This window comes from Taudactylus pleione, unplaced genomic scaffold (assembly GCF_031769625.1).
Source record: "Taudactylus pleione unplaced genomic scaffold, aTauple2 ptg000053l, whole genome shotgun sequence".
Classification (NCBI taxonomy): Eukaryota; Metazoa; Chordata; class Amphibia; order Anura; family Myobatrachidae; genus Taudactylus; species Taudactylus pleione.
The window spans coordinates 36,906,354-36,932,511 of record NW_028284455.1 but is presented as its reverse complement, the minus strand read 5'-3'; the positions used below and the strand labels follow the sequence as shown (position 1 = coordinate 36,932,511).

General features: G+C 47.0%; 1 protein-coding gene across 3 annotated transcripts in view; it reads right to left on the bottom strand.

The window, feature by feature from the left end:
• ATP2C1 (ATPase secretory pathway Ca2+ transporting 1) overlaps positions 1-26,158 on the bottom strand; it is a 177,417-nt gene that overhangs the window by 127,404 nt on the left and 23,855 nt on the right. Inside the window, exon 1 of one of the 3 annotated variants that reach the window (XM_088462798.1) lies at positions 14,526-14,949. The exons of 1 other annotated variant lie outside the window; for it this stretch is intronic. In XM_088462798.1, the coding sequence (XP_088318924.1) occupies positions 14,526-14,660 (135 nt within the window). In that variant the 5' untranslated portion in view covers positions 14,661-14,949. Of the gene's footprint in view, positions 1-14,525; positions 14,950-26,158 lie in introns of those variants that run through there. One more of the 3 variants, XM_088462801.1, reaches the window with a different exon arrangement.

Below are 26,158 nucleotides of genomic sequence, written 5' to 3'. Positions count from 1 at the left end.
AAAAATGTTGAATTCCTACCTAATTGTCCCTTGTCCAGACTGATCTGCGTTAGTGTAATGCTGCCTATCCACTAGGCGATTAAAATGACTGAACGATAACGATGTCGTTATTCAATCTCCAGATTGGATTACTGTAATCCCCTCCTATCTGGCCTCCCCAACTCCCATCTCTCTCCTCTCCAGTCTGTCCTCAATGCTGCCGCTCGACTCATCTTTCTCTCCAAACACTCTACATCTGCCTCCCCTCTCTTACAAGCCCTCCACTCGCTCCCATTCCCCTTCAGAACCCATTTGAAGATTCTCACTCGCTTACAAAGCCCTCACACACTCCTCTCCCATTTACATCTCTGACCTCATCTCCCTTCACTCTCCTGTCCGCCCTCTTCGTTCAACAAATGCACACCGCCTCTCATGCCAACTGATTACTTCCTCCCACTCCCAAGATTTTGCCCGTGCTGCTCCCCACCTTTGGAACTCTCTCCCTCTCCCCATCAGACTCTCCACAATCCTTCAGACGGGGTCTCAAGACCTACTACTTCATTAATGCTTTCCAGCTCTCAGCCTAACTTACTGCTACATGCTCCCTCCTCCCTGTCTACCCCATCTGTATCATGCCCGTGTCTGCCCCTCCCCTTGAGAATGTAAGCTCTTGTGAGCAGTGTCCTCTACCCTCTTGTGCTTCTCCTTACTTTATTTTCATCTACTTCTTACTAGGGATGTGCAGGCTCGGTTCTACTCGGTTCCGTTCGGTTCTTTTTACCGAATCTTATTGGCTATCCAAAACTCGTGACAGCTGAAACCCAATAAGATCCGGTAAAAAGAACCGAACGGAACCGAGTAGAACCGAGCCTGCACATCCCTGCTTCTTACTCACCACTAGGACACCTAACACTTGGTTGCTTATGCTCTGTTGCTTATTTGGGTGTTATGGCCACCTATGTATCAATGTATATTATCCATGTCTTTGTCCTGCATTGTTTTGTACTGTAAGTCACTTTTTTGGTTATGTACTTTGTAAGGAGCTGCGGAACACTTGTGGCGCCATATAAACAATAATAATCTCATTCATCGTTCACAAGTCGGGCATGAAAATGTCAAAAACGACCAGCGATTCATGATCCCGCTGATCATTTTCGACATCAATCATTGCCTGAGCATGCCAGACAATCTGCCAATAATGACAGATTGGGCATGTTCGGGGATGAGGGATGGTATCTACACTGAACATATCGTTCAGTGTAGGCACTACAGGGGATGAGGAACGACTGTACGATTACAATGTTGTATTCGTACTGTTGTTCCACTATCTGCTACTGGATACGCACCTTAAGTAACACATAGGGAGCAATTCAACTTTTTTATAATACCCGATCTCCCGTCTCAAGTGACGGGAGATTGGGGTGCAATATTCAAATGTTTTTGGGCGCCTATGCTTTAAAAAGCATGTTGCACCTTAAGTAACACTGGTTTAGCTGTTTTACACGGGTGTAAGTCCTCCTTAAGGTGCCTGAACAGCAGTTTGGGTGCCCAAAACCAGGACTTACTGCACATTTCTGCTTGCCACCACAGGAGTGTATGAGCAGAAATGCCGACACCCATCGTGCCCAAACAGAGCAACAACTGAATTGCTCCGTCGGGCGCCCAGGAGTTAAAGCCAATGGCGCAAACAATTGAATTCCCCCCCATAATATGACACTAATAATGTTGCAACTGTAATATACTCTACAGTAACAAGTAATTACTTGTGGGAAGATGGGGTCATTCTACATTTTTGAGAGGAATTAAATTACTTCTCTTAACATTTTAAAGGACTATTTCTGTCCAAAGAAGGGTAAGGCAAAATAATATATTCTGCCATTATAATTACACCATGCTGCCTGCCACCGTCACCCGCGCCTAGACTGTAATAATTACCCCATGCTGCTATCACCCACTACACGGTGATAATTATAAAGTTACTACAGGCAACTGTCACATTACACTGTGATATAATAAACCCATCCTACTCTCATTGTTTACATGGATTGTCCTACTATCTCATAACCTAAACTATTTGAACAGTTTGGACTACTCTTCTATATATTAAAACATTTTGGGGAGTCATAATAAACTTGATGAAAATTGGGATTTTGGTACCTACCGGTAAATCCTTTTCTCTGATTCCACAGGGGACACTGGAGGTGCTTATGCTGGGGAATAGAGGCGTGGATAGCTGGAGCCGGCACTTTAAATAATTTAGAAGTGTGAAGCTCCTCCCCCTCTATGCCCCATCAGCTCTCAGTTTAGAAAATGAGAGATGGAGAACAAGCGGAGTAAAAAGGAGAGAAGAACACACAATAACTGAATCATACAACATACGGAACAAGCCGAACAGGCAGGCTAAGAGCGCTGAGGTGGGCGTCCAGTGTCACCTGTGGAATCAGAGAAAAGGATTTACCAGTAGGTACCAAAGTCCCATTTTCTCTTTCATCCACTAGGGGACACTAGAGGTGCTTATGCTGGGGACGTCCCAAAGTTTTCCCCACGGGCGGGAGCACTCTGCGGCGCCTGCAGAACAAGGCGGCCAAAACGGGATGCCGAAGTAGCAAACGTATCAAATTTGTAAAATCTGACAAACGTGTGAACTGAAGACCAAGTGGCCACACGGCACAATTTTGACGTGGAGGCTCCTCTACCGGCCGCCCATGACGCACCCACAGAACGTGTGGAATGAGCCGAAATGGACGAAAGAGGCCGACGGTCGGCACTAACATAAGCCTGATGAATAGTCAGCCGGATCCAACCTGCCAAAGTCTGCTTAGACGCTGGCCATCCCCTCCGAACAGCATCATTGAGGACAAAAGGCAACCCAGACTTACGGATGGACGCTGTCCTGGCAATATAGATGCGGAGAGCCCTAACCACATGCAAGGTAGAAGAACCTAGAAGATTGTGTCAGAGTCCTCCACCAACAATGGTACCACAATAGGCTGATTGATATGGAAAGCCGACATAACTTTGTGAAGGAAAGCGGCTACCGTAAGGAATTCCGCCCTATCAGCATGAAACACAAGGTAAGGTGGCTTATAGGACAGAGCACCCAATTCCGAAACTCTACGAGCCGAAGCGAGAGCCAGGAGGAGGACAGTCTTCCCAGACAGGTACTTAAGATCAACTCCTCCAAAAGGTTCAAACATGGGCGACTGAAGAAACAGAAGCACTAAGTTTAGGTCCCAGGGAGCTATTGGAGGTACAAAAGGAGGCTGCACGCGCAAGACCCCTTGAAGAAACGTCTGCACCTCAGGAATGAGGGCCAATTCCTTTGAAAGAAAATGGAAAGGGCAGAAAACCTGCACCTTTAAGGTTCCCAGACGAAGGCCAGAATCCAGACCCGTCTGAAGGAAAAAAACGAAACAAACGAAGAGTCCTAGACAGAAGACCCCGACTGGAACACCATGAGATATAAACACGCCAGATGCGATGATAATTCACAGCCGAAATTGGCTTCCTGGTACGTAGCATGGTGGGAATTACAGTGTCTGGGATTCCATTGCGTTTTAGGATATCTGTTTCAAGAGCCACCCCGTTAAACGCAGCTGCGCTAAGTTGGGGTGTATGAAAGGGCCCTGCTGTACAAGCTCCGGGCGCAGGGAAAGGGGCCGCGGATCATCTGACAATAGGAACCGAAGGTCCGATAACCAACTTCTCCGAGACGAGTTCAGAGCCACGAGAATTACAGAGGCTGACTCTTTCATCCTTTTTAGAAGACGAGGAAGAAGCGGAATCGGGAGGAAAAAAGGTAATCAAAGTCGTAGACCCACGGACTTGTCAGAGCGTCTACTGCTTCCGTCTGCGGATCTTGAGTTCTTGACACGTATACTGGGAGCTGATAATTCAATCGTGATGCCATGAGGTCCACCTGAGGACATCCCCATCAACGTATCAGCGTGTTGAACACGTCTGGATGAAGCTTCCCATTCCCCGGGAAGGATATCCTGTCGATTTAGGTAATCTGCTTCCCAGTTGTCCACACCAGGGATGAATAACCCCGACAGGATTATTGGTTCTCGGCCCACCGGAGGATCCGAGTCCCTCCCTGGCGATTGATGTAAGCGAAGGCCGTTGTGTTGTCGGACTGAACTCTTACCAGATGCCTTTAGAAACTCTGTTGCCTTTATCAGAGCATTGTAAATCGCTCTGAGGTCCAACACCTTTATGGGCCACTTCTGTTTTAGACCATCGACCCTGAAAATGATAATCGAGGACTACTGCTCCCCATCCTCGAAGGCTGGCATCCGTTGTTACGATGATCCAGTCCCACACTCCGAATCTTCTGCCCGCTAACAGATTGTGTCCACCAAAGAAGGGCCACTCCGGCAACCGGGCTCAGACGGATCTGTCGATGGAGAAGCAGATGGGACCCTGACCCCTGTGCTAGCAGGTCCAGCTGAAACACCCTGGAGTGGAACCGGCCAAACTGTAGTGCCTCGAAAGCAGCTACCATCATCCCCAAGAGACGCAGACAAAGAAGCATTGATACCTTCTTTGGTCTGAGGACCAGCTGAACTAACAACCGGATATCCCTGGCCTTGTCTGTTAGAAGAAAAATCCTCTGTGATTCTGTATCCAATATCATGCCCAGAAACAGAAGTTTCTGGAACGTATTGAGATTCGGCTTCTTGAAGTTGATTATCCAACCGTTTTGGATTAGAGTGTGATATGTCAGTAAGGCATGATGTAAGAGAAGAGATACCGATGGAGCCTTGAGTAACAGGTTGTCCAAATAAGGGGTTATGTTCACTCCTGATGATCGAAGGAGGGCGATCATGACTGACATGAGTCTGGTGAAGATGCAGGGAGCCGAAGATAACCCGAACTGCCCGAAACTGATAATGATCTTTCAATATGGCGAAGCGCAGAAAGGCCTGGTGTGGTTCCCAAATGGGAACATGGAGATAGGCACCCTTGATATCCAGGATAGTAGGAACTTCCCTGGTTCCAAGCTCACTATGACTAACTGCAGAGTCTCCATTTTTGAAACAATACATCTTCAGATACAGAATCAAGGACTTGAGGTTTAAGATTTGCCTGACCGAACCATCCGGTTGGGCACTACAAACAGGTTTGAGTAAAATCCCATACCTCGTTGATGCTCCAGACCTAACATATATGATACTATTAGAGACTGGATTGCCTCCTGTACAACCCTCTTGTCTGCAGGTACTGGCAGACTCATAGTGAAGAACTGAGGTGGAGGGGGGACCTCGAAGTCTATTTGGTACTACAGGGAAATTAGTCTCCACGGTTCTAAAGAGGTCTGGTTCCGAACTTGTTGAAATTTCTGCAAGCGGGCTCCCACCGCAGGGGACCCCAGGTGGGACGGAAGACAGTCATGCCACCTGTTTCTCAGCTGGTTTAGGCTCCTGTCGACAAGCAACAGTGTGTGGTGGACCTCTACTCTGCCGCTTCTTGCTTGCGTGGGAGCACCTCTGGCTCTACCACAAGAGGAATGTGGCGCACGAATGAAATTAAGGTCCAGTGTAAGATCTTCTGGGAGCTGGAGCAGTAGACGGGAGGAAAGAAAACTTACACCCCCCCCCCCCGTGTCCAATTTCCGGGCCAAAAAGCAAGTCACCAATGAATGGTGAACACTCCACCGCACGCTTGGATTCTGCATTTGCTTGCCAAGCGCGCAACCAGAGGGCTCTGCGGGCTGTCCCTAGAGGCTCCTCCCAGGTAAACTGCAGACTCACGTATGTGTGCTAGTAGACGTAATTCTGCTCTGGAAGGACTTGGGTCCAAACCTGTATCAACTGGTCAGCCCGGCAAACCACAGCCCTGTTAACCCAGGCGGTAACAAGGGTAAGTCTATGTTGAGCTTCCACTGCAGTATAGTCTTTTAGTACAGTAGCTCCTGTACTAGAAGTGCTGTTTTCTTAGAGACGGGAGATTGACGCATCTACATGAAGAGACGTTTCCCACTTTTCCAACATGGACGATGGAAAATGATAGCTAGCCGGAAACAGACGTGGAATTTTGAACGCTTATTCGGCTGTTTCCAGGTCACAGAAAGCTGCTGTGACAACGGAAAAACAGCTGGGTACATGAACTAATTCATGCTCTGGGACGCAGGAATTATATCCTTCGGTAAATTGAGGATATAACTGACTGCCAAAATTAGAGATTCCACCCCGGGAGAGACGGACTCTAACTCCCGTTAATGGTGTGAATTGGAGGGTACAGACACTGCTGTACCCATACCGTGGTACAGGTTGTCTAGAGATCTGTTTAACCCAGCCACCCAGGGAGGAAATAGTAGACGCAGATATGCGTGTACTGATACCAATATTGAGACCTGCGTGCCTCAGCTAACTGTGACGTTACATAACGTGGACCCAGCGGCATACGTGTTACACTTAGAACAGACAAACAACTTTTGAGAAGCCTTTGTTCTGCTTGACATTGATACACACAGTCACTCAGAAGGACACACTGAAAACATAAGGCTGGTCTGGGACACAGAGGAGGAGATACACCCCACTTCCCTCCCACAGATTAGACTCCCTGCACTCTCTCACAGCCTTCTGTACCAGGGATGTAGGGCTAATGGTTGTGCAGGAGTCCAGCCTTCTGTAGCCATGCAGCTGCACTCTGCCTTCAAGAGGGAGAGAATGCAGGCATTAAGTTTTGCAAAATATGGCAGGCGCGCTGTTTGTAACAGCTCTGTGCAGTGTGAAAGAGACCCCCCGTCCTTATCAAGTCTGTCTGCAGTCTAAAATGGCTGCCCCGTCTAACGGAGGAGCTCATTGTGCAGAACAGACTCAGCGGAGTCTGGAGTGTTCAGCCCCGCAATGCACGCCCCCTCCGTCCCTCTGCAGCCCTTAGCGGCGAGCAGGGACTGATTTCAGCTTATCCGGCTGTCTCTTGTATGCCCCCGCCTGAAGCAGCGCAGCAGCACTATGTACACACTGGGTGGCGAGCGGCAGTATTAACCCCTGTCCAAAAAAAAAAAAAATGTGTTAACTTTATAATGACTTCTGTACAAAGTAGGTCCTTTAGAATAGAATATAAAATGTGCACCTCTTTAGTAATAGAGAACCAGATGAAGTACCTGGCATTGCCAAAGTTTAAATCTTCAAGTTATTAAGTTTTATTATGTGATGTCGTACAAATCTATCCAGCAAAAGTCCCAGAACAGGGTCCCTGGGTCTACGTTCTACCGGCGCACTTCGCCGTGAGCTCCATCCGGGACACCAACCACTCCATTAGGCATCCCAGACCCCATCTGAAGTTTTCATCCAAATCCATCCAGTGGAAGGCCCAGAAAAAACTCCACAGGTCAAAGTTCTGTCCAGCATACACCAACGGGAGCTCCAACTGGGACTCTAAACCCACCAAAACCTGGCCAGGATCCAACTGGACCAACTCACATTGATTTCATACCATATGGTGCACGGGCGCCCGAATGCAGACCAATGAATTTGAAGAAATAAAAAAAATTTATACATATACATATATATATATATACACACACAGGTTGAGTCGCCCATATCCAAACATTCTGAAATATTCCAAAATACAGAATTATTTTGGCATCAATGACATAGTGAAACCTTTGATTTTTGATGGTTCAATGTGCACAAACTTTGTCTAAAGGCACAAATTATTAAAGATATTTCAGGCTCTGTGTATATGAAACATAATTTCATTTCTGTACACAAACTTTGCTTCAGCCACAAAATAGTTGAAAATTCTGTATAAAATTACCTGCAGGCTGTGTGTATAAGGGGTATATAACACATAAACGCATTCTGTGTATATATTAGGGTCCTATTCCCAAGATATTTCATTATGATATGCAATTATTCCAAAATATGGAATATTCCGTATCCAAAATACCCCTGGTCCCAAGCATTTTGGACATGGGAGACACACATATATATATATATTTGGCTCACCTTCGTGTTTCCTCATATGGGTCCGTGAGTGCCGCACCTCCTGGTCTGTATATATATATGTATATTATATACACACACACACACACACACACACACAGAAAGATGACTAAATACCAATTTCAGAATATCAAAAGCTCAATTGTAACAGTAATAAGAAAGGTCTGCTGTTTTTCAATGTTTTTGTTTATTTTTTAAAAAGTATATTTACTTTGTCCAAGTCTTTACAAAAATAATGCAGATACAAAATGACAGATTGTAGGAAACAAGAGGGGGGTTTTTTTGGGAAAAAAAAAAAAAACTACATTTCAGTATTACAAAATTGTAGAATGAAGGAAAATAGAACGTTCCAGAATAGTGACTGCGTAACAGGAAAGGAGGAAGAGCTTGGCTTTAGTGGCTCAGAAGAAAAATAATATTCTGTTTGCATACATATGTAATTCAAACACTGATCTAGCATGTGAATTTCTGGAGTCTACACACAAACTAATGATAGTTACTAAGCAGTGCAGCGACCACTGACAATAGGGCTGTATAATAGATATCCCACATGTATGTACAGAATGCCATTTTAAAAATGAATAGAGCCATCAACATGTACCTATCGTATATTCCGATGGACAGTCCTAGGTTTAAATATTTGTTCCAAGACAAGATGAAAGCTTGTAATTCAAACAATAAAGTCATTTATAGTGCGCCAAAGTCCATCAAAATATTAACGAGCCGGACATAATTAAATGCACCGACTCAGTAACAAGTGTCTCCAAATTTTTTTTAAACCTGTTCAATGCAGGTAGATACACTGAAGTGCCAAAAGTCATGGTCATGGGAAAGCAGCATGTAAATGTAATGGTAAGTGGCATCACCATACTGTGACATCTTAGTAATGCTCACACCTGCATCAATTGTCATCTGACATCTTGTGAATCAGTCAATAATTGGAACTGGGAAGAATGGCAACATGTTGCGTGGTCCAATAAGTCATGGTTTTAGTTGTTATGGGCTGATGGAAGGGTCTAGGAGTGGCGCAGACCACATGAGGCTATGGACCCCAATTGGCACAGTGCAGGCTGGTGGAGTTTCCATAATGGTGTGAGGTGTGTTCACGTGGCATGGGTTGGGTCGGCTGGACCGCCTGAACATATCATTGACTAGTAACTCCTACGTTACATTGCTTGAAGATCATTTGCAGCCCTTCATGGACCTCATGTACCGCTACAACAATTGAATATTCTAGTAGAATAATGCACAGATGTCATTGGTCCAAAGTTGTCCAGAATTGGTTTGAGAAGAATTCTGGAGAGATCAGACGAATGGTGTGGCCACCACGTTCGCCCGACATGAACTCAATTGAGCATTTATGGGACGTGGTGGAAAGGTCCATTAGCACCCAAGATCCTCCACCTACAAATATCAGGGAGCTGTGGTAGGCTATCCAGACAGCATGGGTTAACATCTCTCCAGAAGTCTTTTGTCCACTTGTGGAATCTATGCCACGTCAAGCTGCTCCACTACGCCAGGCTAGAGGAGGTCCTACACGATACTAGGCATCTATCCTATGACTTTTGGCACTTCAGTGTACATGTCCAGCCAATAAAAGTTCTTGATTAATGGTAATTCTTAGAGCCTATCACAAAATGGAACGTGTGCAGCCACAAATGCTCCAAGGGACCCATTTATTAATTATTGGGTTTTAGATCTGATTTTTATAATTTCTATTTGCCAAAATTCACGGCAATAGGAAAATATCTACCGCAGGGATGTATTAAGAACAACATCCAGGGACAGGGAGCCGGTCCCTGTCATGTCGAACAATGTATTTGCTAATGCAATCTCTATACTTTGTGCTACGGCACCCCTGGCGACATACTGCAAGCTCTGTCATCAGACCGAGCATTTACAAGTAGCCATTACTGGGGATTCTCTCTCCCAGTAAATTCTGAAATCTGTAGATTATTGGCTACATTGGCTAAAGCCATCTAAGGGGGCGATTCAATTAGCACTGCGAGGGAGCTCCAGGAGCTATTCAATTCAGTGCAATGTTTACTCGAACAGGGAGTAGTTAAGTCGGAGAATGCCGGTTCTCGCAACTTAATCTGGGTGTTTAGTCGCGAGAGCTGGCATTCTCCAACTAAAGTGCCGGCTTTGAGGCTGTTAGCGCAGCGCTAAGCCGGAAATTAGCCTTGCGGCCAGCACTTTAGTCTGATTTCTCCCCACATCCCTCAGGAGGGTGCGAGTACAAATCATTAGTCCGACTAAACAGCGCTCTGAATTGGAATAGCTCCGGGAGCTCACACTGAATTGAATTGCCCCCTAAAGATGCCGTTAGCTACCAGGGTAAATTTCTCAACATAGCAGCCCACAAGAGGAGCTGCTATTGCAAACAGAAACCGCAGAAAATCTCAGATATCTGCTACGGAATCCCAGTAAAACAGCCCGGGAAATCTTATATTTGCCTGTATCCCCCAAATTTTCCCACAAAATGTATTTAATAAATATGCCCCTAATACACAAAAGTCTGTGAGGTGTACACCCTGGTGGTTATAGCACAATGTCAGGTTTTAGACTGCAGCTAAACAGTAACAATGTATTCAGCCTATTTTTCCCAAGAGAACTCAAAGCACTTTACATTATTGCAGAGGGTGAGGCAGCCTTTTTGGACAAACTCATAAATCATATCAGTTCCAGCCATTGGAGCTCTCACGCTTTTGCCTTATCACACACGTGGTTTCATTTTAGTCAGAAGCCAATAAACCTACCGATAGATTTCTGAAGTGTGGGAGGAAACTGGAGGTTAAACATGTAAGCCCAGGGAGAAGATTAAAACTCCACACAAATATGGCTCTGTGATGCGATAAATGCTACCCACTGTCCACCGTGTTGTATTTATATCCTACAGAGTTTGTGCTTCTGGTAAAGTCAATCCATACTATGGCCCTTATTCAAATAGTTTCGCACCCGCGATACTTTTTCGTATGCTGGACTTTTCGCGTACATCGCGTATTTTAGCCGCAAAAACTTATCGTGCGCACCCCCGCTATTCGCTGTATTCAATTCCAACACACGCAAAAAAGCAACCCGGCGACTGCAAACCAGGTAAAAAGTTCTGTCAGAATTGGGGAAATCAGCCTGACACCCCCTAAAAGATGCAGTACCATTGGGGATCAATGTGCAGGTCCCCAAATAGCCCTAATAAAGTTATTTGGGGTACTTAAAGTGTGTCAATTTCTTCTAATTAGCATCTTTGCACAAGTGGTGAAGAATAGCATTAAGCAGTTTTTTTTTGTAAAAATAAGTAGTCCTGTCAATTTGGGGTACTTGAAAATGGGTGCAAGCATGGTTTAAAGTCACTAAAGTAAAGTTTTAAAAATCCCAAAAAACGCACCTGAAGCAAGCACCTGCAATCCAAAAAAACACCTCACCTCATAATTGCAGACCCCCCAAAAGTCTATTTCGCTACTTTTCATGTTTGTACTCCCACTCTGCACTTTTTCGCCCCCTTTTTCAAAGTGCTTTTTTGGGGTGTACCTCACTTTTTTTTTTACTCAGTTATCCTTTGGGTGGGCTGTACTAATGTTGCAGAGTTTCCTGACCTTCGGACCATAAAATAGCGATTTTGCACTTCTTTTCTCCACCTATTCACAGGCGAATCTTTTTCGCCTATTACAATGCATTTTTGCGTCCGCGAAAAACAGATGGGATTTTCCGACAGGCAAAAAGTCGCAATCAGCGATACTTTTTCGCTTTTAATTGAATACAGGCCTATAAAGTAAAAATTATAAACAAAAACTAGACAGAAATTCTTAAAAATAAGAGGAAATAAATCTCTTCAATCTCTTTTCCAAGAAAAAAAAAAAAAAAAAAAAGAATTGTATAAAGCATTTAGCACAGATTATCAACATTTATAAGCAATCATTTCCTAAAATATTCTTTTTACAGATGGTGTGTTTCTATTTATGGATATCAAGTGTGTTTTAAAGAATCCCCTCTTTCCACATTGAAAGAACTGAACTATTGCAATATATAGGGTAAGAAAGTGCCTTTTTCTTGAATTGTACACAGACTATAGAAAAACATTAGAAAAGGTCAGCATAAAAATTCTCTCTTCACTTCCCCTCTCCCAATTTCTATAGATTCTTTATTTTACAGTCTCGTACACAATACAGGATTTTTTTTTCCAAAATTAAAGAGATGAAGTTTTGGGATAATATATATACACTATACAGTCTACTATAGTATACTGTAGTTTAAAAAATGTTGCATCTTCTGACCAGAGGACTTGGCTGAAGCAGACCTTTACATGGTGAGTGCAGGCTAGTTCTGATGTCTCCGGTCATTTAGGTCTTTACCAACAAGCTTTTAGGGGAGAAAAAAAAAAAAAAGTACAAAAATGGCAATAGGATCGTTTTTAGTCTTCCTTCATGTGCATTTAATATTGTACGAAGAATTAGAAGTGCTTCTTTAGAATTTTTTCTTTTGCAAAAAAGACACCAATTAGGGTGTCTAATCAGTAACATTGGCATTACAACACTTTCACAAATGTAATAAAATCAGATCACACATGGTAAAAAGTTAGTAAAAACACACACACCAATATATATATTTCAGAGTTGCGGGTGCCATCCAATTCCACCGGGAATACATACAACACTAACGGCAGCACTCTCAGACTGGTATCAACAGGTTACATCGACCTTTCAGTTCTGTTCAACAGAATTGAAAGGTCAATGTAACCTGTTTATACCAAATACAATTAAATTTAGCAGTGTCTTAACAGTTTAGCATAGTTTCTTAATTTCTTTATTTTCTTGTTTCACTTTTTGTTTTCTCTATATTTCACCTTGTTTTATTGATCATATTTAGTCAGTAATAAAAAAAAAAAGAAGTTTACTACTTTAAAGCACACCAAATAAAATATTTTTGAAACAATACATATTTATGAACACACACTAATTGTGTCCAAGAATGCCCTATGAAAAGGGATAATTATTAAGTTTACAATCCTGAATAGATCCAGCACCATAGACAAAACAAGAGCACCAAGAAAAAAAAAAAAAAAAAAAAAGGATCACTGTTTTAGCATTAAAACAATTTAGGATTCCTAACTCCCTAAGGCAGTGGTTCCCAAACTGTGCGCCATGGAACCCTGGGGTGCCTCGGGACACTTGCAGGGGTGCCTCAGGTTGGTGGCCCAGCACCAAATCAAATTATTTATGGCCAATGTAATATAAATATGTGGACAAACAGAAGCGCAAACCTGTCCACCACCACATAACTGACCCTAAGGATGACAGGTCAGCACAACTTACTTCACTTTACTACATTTTATTCAGAATTCTCAATAATAAACTTTTGGCTTATGGGTGCCATGAAAACAATTCTGATGCACTAGGGCACCGCAATTCAAAAAAGTTTGGGAACCACTGCCCTAAGGGATCTATTTACTAAGCAGTGTTAGGAGACAGAGTGAAAATTATAAAGTGATAAGGTGCTAGCCAATCAGCTCCTAACTGTCATTTTTCATTTGGGAGCTGATTGGCTGGCACCTTATCACTTTTCACTCCGTCTCATAACACTGCTTAGTAAATAGACCCCTAAGTGCTAAGCTATTTATTTTGCAACAATCAGGTGTCTAATCTGCAGGCCGGTGACGTTCAGTTAAATAAGAGCGCCTGGGAAGACCCCTGAGACAATACAGCGCTTTAACATTACCCAGTACCAGGCAGCACCCATCTGTACCAGGCACCAGTCAGCACCAACCTGCACCATACAGCACCCACCTATACTAGGTCCCGGGCAACACCCACCTCTACCAGGTCCCGGGCAACACCCACCTGTACCATACAGCACCCACCTATACCAGGTCCCGGACAACATCCAGCTATACCAGGTCCCGGACAACATCCAGCTATACCAGGTCCCGGGCAACACCCACCTATACCAGGTCCCGGGCAACACCCACCTATACCAGGTCCCGGGCAACACCCACCTATACCAGGTCCCGGGCAGCACCAACTTGTACCAAACAGCACCCACCCGTACCAGGCACCGGGCAGGACCCACCCGTACTGGGCAGCCCCCCTCCGTACCGGGCAGCACCCCCCCGTACCAGGCACTGGGCAGCACCCACCCGTACCGGGCACCGGGCAGCACCCCCCCGTACCGGGCACCACCCCCCTGTACCGGGCACCGGGCAGCACCCACCCGTACCAGGCAGCACCCATCCGTACCAGGCACCGGGCAGCGCCCACCCGTACCGGGCAGCACTCACCCGTACCAGGCAGCACCCACCCGTACCAGGCACCACCCACCCGTACCGGGCAACGGGCAGCACCCACCCGTACCGGGCAACGGGCAGCACCCACCCGTACCGGGCACCGGGCACCACCCACCCGTACCGGGCACCACCCACCCGTACCGGGCACCACCCACCCGTACCGGGCACCACCCACCCGTACTAGGCACCGGGCAGCACCCACCCGTACCAGGTACCACAGTTGGAGTGATGAACCAAATGGGATGATAAGTCCCAAAGACACACACACACACTTCCCACCCCCAGTGTCTCTCGTAGTGACACTTATCTCTCACCGTTACAGCCGAGCCACTGTCGGGCAGCGTAGATCCCCCTCCTCCTCCTTCCCAGGCACAGCCGTCACTGCTTATCTTCCACCCCGATGTCACACACCTGTCCACCGCTACCGCCGCCTCAGCCGCTGCCGTCATAGCCGCCTCCCTTACCGGCGCTCAGGGGTTCCGCCCCCCAGGCTGGTCGAGGACCGCATTCAGCACCAGAGACTTGTTGCGGTGACGATCCCGGTCCCAGCACCTGACGGACTGCGGGGACACAACACACGTTACTGAACTGGCAGGACACCGGTAACGGCTCACACCGGACAGACTCCGCTGTCACCCGGCTCAGAGCTCAGTGTACCGTATGGACGCGGTACGGTGTACCGGAAGCTGTTAGGCAAGATACGGCAGCAGTGCAGCGGTACACTTCCCTAGCTGCGGATATCCCCGCCCACCTCCGTAATAACAACCAATCAGCGCTGCCTGTCCAGACCACCAATCCCAGTGCTGGTGTAAAAATGTAAAGGAGAGGATGAGAGCACCTCTGTGATTGGCTGTGAGTAGAACTGTACAGGTAAGTGTCTCAGCAATTGCTGCTCTGTTCCCAATCACGGACAGTGACCACCAGCACCCCCTGAGCATCTTCTCTTCCCTTGGAACTGGAGAGATGAGAACTGCGATACTCGTACCATCCATAATCCAGCCTGGGGCAATTGCTGAATAATCACTTAAGGGCCGTATTCAATTAGGGAACGGGTTATCGGCGATAATTTAATTCATTTTCGCATGTTTCAATTATCCCCATATTCAATTTCAAAGACTTGTCAAAGGTGCGAAAAGTCTTTGTTAAAAAACGGGGTTAAGTTTTCACCATATAATACATGGCGAAAAAAAGTGCAGAATTGGGGTTTAGGGGTGCAGGCTTAAAAAAAATAGCCTGCAGCATTTGTAATGTCCCCTAATAATTCTGTGTCAAAAAAAATTTAAACATTTTCTAAGGACACTCCAAAAACTTATTTTTAATTTTGGCGTAAAAATATTAAATATTGGGGAACTAAGTTTTAAACTAGCGTGATTGTTTCGGGGGGGTTCCCAAGTATGCGGCAGGTGTTTTCTAGAATGCGGGCGGTAGCGACAGGTGCATTTTTTAAGAGTTTTTAAAAATGACTTTAGGTGCTTAAAAATATGCTTACACCCATTTTCATGTACCCCAAATTTGATGGGACAAGTTATTTTTTGCAAAAAAAAAAAAATCCTAAGTGCTATTCTGCACCCCTTCTTCTAAAGCCACATTTATGCACCTGCCGCGGCTATTAAAAACCTTGACTACCTTCAGCAGCCCAAATCGGGGGTACCCATAGTCATCCCCCATGTCTGGACATCTTTAGGGGGGTGCCAGGATGAATTCCAGAAAATTCCCAGGACATTTCGATACCTTTCTGCCAGGTCCCCGTTTTCGCCGGATCCTAATTGAATACGGGGATAAAGAAGGCACGCGCCCGATACTTTATCCCTGGAAAAACGGCGATGTGGGACAATCTCACCCTGAGTCAATACTAGAGACAAGTAACCAGTGTGCTGGGGGAACAGCTGCCATTTCCTTGTAGCACACCTCTGCCTACTGTGCCATAGAAAGTTTATTTACAAGAAAATGGCAGCTTCTCTCCAGAACACAGATGTAGTCCATACCTATTCTTCTGAAAGAAATGAAAAAAAGGAATTCGCTGTCAATATTTTGAGACCAGAAAAAAGAAAATTGCCTCCCAGCACACTGCAGATAAATCAAAAATACTTGAATCCTACATGATAATAGATATTCAGAGGTATTGGTTTACATACATTTGCAAATATATGAATAAGCGCTGGGCCGACGTCAAGGCTCCTCTATACCAGCGTCAATAACATTAATGGGTTCACGTTAGGAGGAGGTGCCGATCCTTATAGTGCCATTTGGGGTAACTCCAAGGTAAGTTAGCTCTCAGCTCATACATGTACTGTTATCATGCAGTACATCAATTTGTAAGTAGCATGTAGAAACGGAGGCAATCTGAAAGCCCAGGATCCTTCAGTGATGGCGATTCTGGACACAGATGGAGCGATTGTTTGCTATCGCACATGCGTAAAGTCACACTGTGTTGCGATCGCACAGAGGAATACATCGCACAGTGATTGACAGGTTGTCAGCGTTTGGGGGGTGGTAACAGTAGGGTGGTCAGAAAAATGCAGACGTGCCTTTACGGTTAATCGCTGTTTCATGGGTGTGCATAAATTAGCCACTGCGATTGCCTATGCAGCAGGAGAGCCCTCTCCATGAGAGGAGAGCGGCTGAGTCTGTGGCTGGTCAGATCTGTCGCAAGGGCAATATGGCCACTCTATGTGCGTCGATGTTACCGCTATTTACGCATGTATAAGTTGTCGCACGCAAGTAAAAATGCAGCAGTGGGCAAACATCACCCACTATATTTGCAGTCTCTGGTATCGTAGACAAGTATGATCTAAGCTAATGACTTGTGCTATCTACTGTGATCTTGGAGAATTACAAAACTAAATCATACAAATATGTTCATTATACATGTTTACAAATTTGTTTCTGTTTTAAAGATTACACAGGGATGTTTAATGGGTAAAACAAATAATAACCAGAGACACATTTATAACCTGAGAAAAAAGGTTATGCAAATTGTAGCTAATAAAATTTTCTGTTGCAAATTTTTTTCAAGCTAACCTCACTGCCTATGCTACTGCTTATCTAAGCTGTGGCAGTACCTCTTTTGGGACCCCATCTTCTGAACTGTTGCACATCACCAACATTTGGGAGTTTGGAATCTGGAAGGGGGGCATTTTTATAAAAAAAAAAAAAAAAACCCTCACTATTCCATTATGGCAAGGGTGTCTCAAGTGCCTCCCTAAGGCCGGGTATCTACTTGCCGATATAAATGGATGATTGAACGATAACAACATTGTTCTGTCATTCATTAATAATGCAGTGGATATGCCAGCAACGACCAGCGATGCGCGCTCCCGCTGGTTGTTGTCGGCATCGGTCATCGCCCGATCACGACGGGTTCAGCATGTTCGGGGATGAGGGAGGGTGCCTGCACTGAATGACATATCGTTCAGTGTGGGCATTGCACAGTATAAAGAACGACTGAAGGACTTAACGATATCGTTATCATTCATTGTCGGCAAGTGGATACCCGCCTTAACCCAAGCCCCACAACCAACCCCTGGTAAATCATGAAGAATATCCCGATTGTTAGATGATCTCCTCAAATTGGGATGGTTGGGAGGTATGCTGTTGGAGTCCCAGAAGAAATGGAGCCCCCACAATGGATGAGTAAACATGGGAAATAACAGAGGTGTTTGGAGACTGTAGATTAGGGATTGCCATCAATGGTTAACAACCATTGATGGTTTGCCAGCGACTGTCAATGATTTTGCCTCGATGGCGGAGATCTGATGGTTCTCCTCCATCAATGGCTTCCTGTCAGCTATGGTTCTCTTTTTTCTTCCAGGCGCAGGGAGGTTAGCCCCGCCACCCGCATCATGCTGCTAAGTACTTGATTGGTCTCACACACTGTGCCCCACAGCAGGGACAGCCATTGGTGGGTGTGAAAAGAGTTAACTGCCATTTTGGAGTATCAGATATCTCTTCAAGTCAGCCTTGCTTTCTTACACACAGTAATTTGATGGAAACCGTGATATCTAATGTACATTCAGATGTTAGGATAGATAAAAACTACATTAATATCCTATTTCCTTGTGTTGCAGCCAGATGTGTTTTTTGTATGACTTCAAGCAGAGCCGGCCCTAGGCATAGGCAAATGACTAGGGGCATGCATTCCAAGCCTAGGGCCAGCTCAACTTGACAGTGGGCAATGGCAGGACCGAGACGGGCAGACGGCGCTTCTACTTTTGCTATCCCAACACAATCAGAGCTCTCAGCTCAGCTTCGATTGGGCATCAGCTCATACAGCTGACAGTAGCAGAGCGGGGAGCAGAGACAGTGGGGGCAGCGGGCAGTAACAAAGATGGCCACTGGAGGCATGCCCAGCCGCAGTAGCTACTCTTCCCATGGGCCTTTGCGGAGTCCAGCAGTCTGGGCCTGTCTGCAGGGAGAATGCTCTTGCTGGCACAGGGCACCCCAAATTGTCTATTTACAGCTCTGTGAATGAGGATTGCAATGGGTGAGGGGTGATGGATGTTGCTGGCTGCTGCTGTGATCTGTACTGCTGGGTGATGGTTGCTGTACTGGGAGAGAGGGAACTAGCGACGCTGCTAGGGGGCACCACCCAAAATCTTGCCTAGGACATCAAACAGGTTAGGACCGGCTCTGACTACAAGTTAAGTTACTGAAAAACAAGTCTTTCTTGTACCTATCATTCAAACCTTCAACAAGACTTCTTTCCTTATTCAGTTCCCTTATTCTCTACCACACTCTACTTCATCTGCTCATATAGATCTTTTTCACATGAGCATATACCAATAGATGTACACGATAAACTTTATCCATTGATTTTATTAGGAGTGTTTGCTTTCTGAAATTACATATAGATGCATTCCCATAGAGGGAGCAACGGTGGACAAACAATTCAGTATTAATCCTCTCTCATTAATGCTCATCCACGGTGTAGCTAAATACAGCTCCTCTGCTATTGTGGGATAAATTCTCTGATTTGGTGGTAAATTTTAAGATTTTTGTGGGATCCCTTTACAATGTCAAAGAGGACAGGAAATAATAATACATATTTTGGCAGGATCTTATATATGAAAACACATTTTCATATGTTTATGCAAGTGTGAGCTGCCATGTCTGTTGAGAGTCATTTTACCATGACACTTAAAATCTGTGACGTGGGTGCGCTCTTTGTACTGTATTCAGATTTTGCCAACTCTTCTGTCATCTGTAACACCTGTTTTATATTTGTGGGTTACCAGCAAATATTCTGTATAATCAAGAAACATGTTGGCAATTTTTATGGAAACAATTGTCCTTTCTGTTGTTGACACACACACACTGTACACACACATTATTATAATCATAGCCTGCTAGTAAAACATTAACCACCTTAGGTTCTTCATTAAAAAAATGGCTTCTGGCAATGGTATGTGTCTTAACAGTAGAAGCACTCCAGTGCAGGTGGTCTGGTCACATTTATTCAAACATAAATAATATGTACTGTAGCCATTTAACAAGGACAACAGTTAAATTTGGCCATTTATATGGTATACAATCAGGAAGCCGGCTGCCCTAATACCGGCAGCCAGCTTCCCGACTGTCATATCCCAGCGAGGGTGAAATGCCGGGCGTTATATCTTGACGCCTGTCATTTCCCCGACGCTGGGAGACAGGCGCCCGGCATCCCGATCGAAGGGATGCCGGGCGCCGCGAGCGGACAGCTGTGGGGGGGTTAGGTTTAGGGCAACCGGGGGGGACTTAGGGTTAGGCACCCCCCAGGAGGGTTAGGCTAGGGGGGAGGGTTAGGGTTAGGCACCGCCGGGGGGACTTAGGTTTAGGCAGCGGGGAAGGGGGGGGTTAGGCACAGGGGGGAGGTTAGGGTTAGGCACCCCTAAGGAGGGTTAGGGGGGTTAGGTTAGCAGATACTTACCCTAGGACGATCAGGATTTCCAGCGCTGTCGGGCTTCCGCTGCCGGGCTCTGCTGGTTTGTCGGGCTGCCGCTGCTGGGATTCGAACTCCCGGCCATGCGGCAGCTGGGATATCATACCGATTCCATTTATATAACAGTCCATATAACCAAAATTGTATGCCAACTATGGGCCTGATTCAGACCCACTCGCGAGCGGCTGTCCGCTCGCAAGTGGGTCGATGTTATGGACTGAGCATGCGCACGATGGAGGGAGCTCCGTCGTGCGCATGCGCCAGACGCGACGAGCGAAGGAAAGTCCTTCGCTCGTTGTGTCCGATCAAAGGGGGCGTGCTGTCAATGTTGATTGACAGCACGCCCCCTTTGGTGGGCGTGCCAGGGGCGTGTCTCCCTGACGGGGGCGTTCCCACGGGAACGCCTCCCGTCAAAAGCCGGCCCACTGACATCACTAGTGATGTCAGTGGGAGTGATTTTGGCTCTGATAGAGCCAAAATCACTCCGGAGCTTGCGGTTGAAAACCTCAACCGCAGGCTCCGGCTCGCAAATTCGATGGTCGCGATGGTCTCGACCATCGCGACCATCACAATGCACGCTCGTATAGCCTGTGGGTGGTGACCCACAGCTATACGAGCGTCCAGGAGGACGCTCCATGAAAATGGAGCCTGGCCCTCATTCAGAGCGTGCGCTCTGCTCAGAGCGTACGGCTCTGAATAAGGGCCTATGTCTTCTGTTCACAAATAATATTTCTCTTTCATCCACTAGGGGACACTGCAGGTGCTTACGCTGGGGTATAGAGGCGTGGATAACTGGAGCCGACACTAAATAATTTAGAAGTGTGTAGCTCCTCCCCCTCTATGCCCCATCAGCCCTCAGTTTAGAAAATGTGCCTCTAGGAGCTGGTCACATTATGCTGTGCTCCAGCAAAGACATTTATTTTATTTATTTTGTTTATTTATAAGCATCTTTTACACTCCTATAGGTACCCTTTGCCACCTATCTAAAAGGTTTGGTCCGGGTACCTGGCGCCCTGGTGTTTAGCAAACACCAGGAAGGAGTGCACAGGGCTCATTACAAGAGCTCCTGACAGCTCCTTACCGCCACAGCAAGTCTTCACAACAAGAAGAGAAGACTGCTGAGAGAGGCCTCCGGGGACACGCAGTGAGTAACATACTGCGCATCCCCCGGCTCCTGCCCCCGCTGCCCGGCGCTGACACAGCATGCTGCGCTGTGTCAGGTGTGCATAGCGCTGTTAGACAGCGCTAGCAATGTCCCGCTGTCGGCGCTGCCCTGCACTGTGTTAGGGAAGCTGCGTGTACACAGCGCTACACACGGCTCCCTGCTTCGCCCCGCTGATACACGCGTAGTAGTGCGGAGGGGGAGGCAATGGCCAAGCAGCCATAATGGAGCCCTTAGGGCATGAAGAAGGGGGCGGAGCCTAATCAGCACGGGCTCTTTCTTCTATGCGCTAGCAATGTCCCGCTGTCGGCGCTGCCCTGCACTATGTTAGGGAAGCTGCGTGTACACAGTGCTACACGCGGCTCCCTGCTTCTCCCCTCTCCCCGCTGTTACACGCGGTGTAGCACGGAGGGGGAGGCAATGGCCAAGCAGCCATAATGGAGCCCTTAGGGCATGAAGAAGGGGGCGGAGCCTAATCAGCGCGGGCTTTCTCTTCTATGCGCGGCAAGCGGCTGTGTTAAACAGCGTGGCTGCCGTTTTTAACTAATACACTGCATCTCTCCCTTATACAGGAAGTGTGCAGCAGATCTGCAGAGGCTGAATTCTCTTGCTCCCCAACCTGGCTACAGTGTGCTGATACAAATTAGGCACAAAAGGCTCTGGTGCATAATACACTGGGGGTGCAGGGAATCTGATCTGTGGGAAGGGAGTGGGGTGTGCTCCTCCTCTGTGTCCCAAGTCAGCCTTCTGGTTTTTTTTTTACTTTATATACTCTGTCCTTCTGTGTGTGGTGACTGTGTGTATCCATGTCAAACAGAACAAAGGCGTCTCAAAAGATGTTTGTTCTAGGTGTAACAACAAACTATCCAAGCCGCATGCTGCTGGGTCCACGTTATGTGATGCTTGTATAGCAATTGATCCACCTGTGGCTAATAATGCCTCACCTGCGCCTCCATGGGCCGCTGACATGGTAGGAGTAATGACGGATTTAACGTCTGAGTTAGCTGAGGCACGCAAGTCTCAGCCTCCCTGGGTTGCTGGGCTAACCAAGTCTCTTGACACCCTGGTACAAGTTATGGGTACAGCTGTGTCCGCACCCTCCACTTCCCTACAAGGACCGACACAAAAGCGTCCTTTATCGACTGTTCTCCAGTCAGAAGAATCTGACAAGGAATTCCTTGCTATGGAGGATACTGAGGAAGGGGAATTGGAGGAAGCATTACAGGACGATACCCCTCTAGAGTTAGAGTCCACCTCTCCCGGGGTGGAATCTCTAATTTTGGCGGTCAGAAAAATCCTTAACTTACCTGAGGATGTTATTCCTGCATCCCAGGAGTGTGAATTATTTCATGAACAACCAAATAGCTTGGCGGTTTTTCCGTTCTCACTGCATCTTCAACAACAGCTCTCAGTGGCCTGGAAGCAACCGGATAAACGGTTCCAAATTCCGCGCCGGTTTCCTTCTAGCTACCCTTTTCCATCATCCATGATGGAGAAGTGGGAAACACCCCCTCCAGTAGATGCGTCCGTCTCCCGTTTTTCTAAGAAAACAGCACTCCCAGTACCGGGAGCTACAGCACTAAAAGATCCTTCGGATCGTAAATTGGAGTCAACGCTAAGATCTATTTATACCGCAGCGGGTGCTCAACTTAGGCCCACCCTTGTTACTGCTTGGGTTAACAAGGCGGTGGTTTGCTGGGCTGACCAGTTGATTACAGGTTTGGAATCGGGTACTTCCAGAGCAGAGTTAGGCTTACTAGCAGAACACATCCACGAGTCTGCAGTGTTCCTGGGAGAAGCGTCAAAAGATATCAGTCAGATTAGTGCTCGCATATCTGCTTCTGCTATTTCGGGCCGCAGAGCCCTCTGGTTGCGCGACTGGCATGCGGACGCAGAATCCAAGCGTGCGGTGGAGGGGTTACCATTCAATGGCGACATGCTGTTTGGCCCGGAATTAGACAAATGGATATCCCAGGCCACGGGGGGTAAGTCTTCCTTCCTCCCGTCAACTGCACCGTCTCCCAGAAGATCTTACACTGGACCTTCCTTTCATTCCTTTCGTGGCTGCGCCACATTCCTTTCGTGGTAGAGCCAGAGGTGCTCCCTCCCAAGCAAGAGGCAGCAGAGGTAGAGGTCACCCACACACGGTTGCACGTAGACAGGAGCCTAAGCCAGCTGAGAAACAGGTGGCATGACGGTCTTCCGTCCCACCTGGGACCACCTACAGTGGGAGCCCGCCTGCAAAGATTTCAACAAGTTTGGAACCAGACTTCTCCAGAACCATGGATCTGCAGACTAATTTCCCTGGGGTACCGAATAGACTTCGAGGTCCCTCCTCCACCTCGGTTCTTCATTACAAGTATGCCAATACCTGAAGACAAGCCCAGGGTTCTACAGGAGGCTATCAAGTCTCTAGCAGTATCATCTGTGCTAGTTCCGGTTCCAGAACATCAACGAGGTATGGGGTTTTACTCAAACCTGTTTGTAGTACCCAAGCCGGATGGATCGGTCAGGCCCATCTTGAACCTCAAGTCATTAAACCTGTATCTGAAGATGTATCGGTTCAAAATGGAGTCTCTGCAGTCCGTTATTGCGAGCTTGGAACCAGGAGAGTTCCTATTATCCCTGGATATCAAGGATGCTTATCTCCACGTTCCCATCTGGGAACCACACCAAGCCTTTCTGCGTTTCACCATATTGAAGGATCATTATCAGTTTCGGGCATTGCCGTTCGGGTTATTCTCGGCTCCCCGCATCTTCACCAAACTCATGTCAGTCATGATTGCTCTCCTTTGGTCATCGGGAGTGAACATAATCCCTTATTTGGACGACCTGTTACTCAAGGCGCAGTCGGTATCTCTTCTTACAAGTCATGCCTTACTGACATATCAGACTCTAATCCAACACGGTTGGATAATAAACTTCAAGAAATCAAATCTCAATCCGTCTCAGAAGCTCCTGTTTCTGGGCATGATCTTAGATACGGCATCACAGAGGATCTTTCTTCCAATAGACAAAGCCCGGGATATCCGGTTGTTAGTTCAGCTGGTCCTCAGACCAAAGAAGGTATCCCTCCGTCTTTGTCTGTGTCTCCTGGGGAAGATGGTAGTGGCCTTCGAGGCACTACAGTTCAGGCGGTTCCACTCCAGGGTGTTTCAGCTGGACCTACTAACACAGGGGTCAGGGTTTCATCTGCTTCTACATCGACAGATCCGTCTGAGCCCAGTTACCAGAGTGGCCCTTCTCTGGTGGAGACAATCCAACAATCTTTTAGCGGGCCGGAGATTCGGAGTGTGGGACTGGATCATAGTAACCGGATGCCAGCCTTCGAGGATGGGGAGCGGTAGTCCTCGATTATCATTTTCAGGGTCGATGGTCCCCTCTAGAACGAAAGTGGCCCATAAATGTGTTGGAACTCAGAGCGATTTACAATGCTCTGATAGAAGCAACAGAGTTTCTAAGAACTCGTCCGGTAAGAATTCAGTCCGACAACGCGACGCCCGTCGCATACATCAACCGCCAAGGAGAGACTCGGAGTCGCCTGGCTATGCGAGAAGTTACTCGGATTCTCAGGTGGGCCGAGAGCCAGTCAGTAATCCTGTCGGCAGTATTCATCCCGGGTGTGGACAACTGGGAAGCAGATTACCTAAGCCGACAGGATATCCACCCCGGGGAATGGAAGCTTCATCCAGACGTGTTCAACGCGCTGACACGTCGATGGGGATGTCCTCAGGTGGACCTCATGGCGTCACGATTGAATAGTCAGCTCCCGGTATATGTGTCAAGGACTCGAGACCCGCAGGCAGTGGCAGTAGACGCTCTGACAGTTCCGTGGAACTACGACTTGGTTTACCTCTTTCCTCCGATTCCAATTCTTCCTCGACTGCTGAAAAGGATAAAACACGAGTCAGCCTCTGTCATTCTCGTGGCTCCGAACTGGCCTCGGAGAAGTTGGTTCGCGGTCCTTCGGTCCCTATTGTCAGGCGATCCGTGGCCCCTTCCTCTGCACCCGGATCTGCTACAGCAGGGTCCTTTAGTACACCCCATCCTAGCGCAACTGCGTTTAACGGGGTGGCTCTTGAAACCGATATCCTAAGACGCAGAGGAATTCCAGACTGTCATTCCCACCATGCTACGCGCCAGGAAACCAGTTTCGGCTTCGCATTATCACCGCATCTGGCGTTCTTATATCTCATGGTGTTCCAGTCGGGATCTTCCATCTAGGACTTTTCGGTTGTCCCGGTTTCTGCTTTTTCTTCAGACTGGTCTGGATTCTGGCCTTCGTCTTGGAACTTTAAAGGTGCAGGTTTCTGCCCTTTCCATTTTCTTTCAACAGAAATTCGCCCTCATTCCTGAGGTGCAGACGTTTCTTCAGGGGGTCTGGCGTGTGCAGCCTCCTTTTGTACCTCCGATAGCTCCCTGGGACTTGAACTTAGTGCTTTTGTTTCTTCAGTCGTCCATGTTTGAACCTTTGGAAGAGGTTGATATTAAGTACTTGTCTTGGAAGACGGTCCTCCTCTTGGCTCTAGCTTCGGCTCGTAGAGTTTCGGAATTGGGTGCTCTGTCCTATAAGCTACCTTACCTTGTGTTTCATTATGATAGGGCGGAACTCCGGAAGGTAGCCGCCTTCATTCCCAAGGTAGTGTCGGCTTTTCATATTAATCAGCCTATTGTGGTACCGTCTTTGGTGGAGGACTCTGGTGGCTCTTCTACCTTGGATGTGGTTGATAAGTCTGAGTCACTTTTTGTCCTTTATGATGTGGTTCAGAGGGGTTGGCCAGCATCTAAGCAGACCTTGGCACGTTGGATCCGACTGACTATTCATCAGGCTTATGTTGGTGCCGACAGTCGGCCTCTTTCGTCCATTT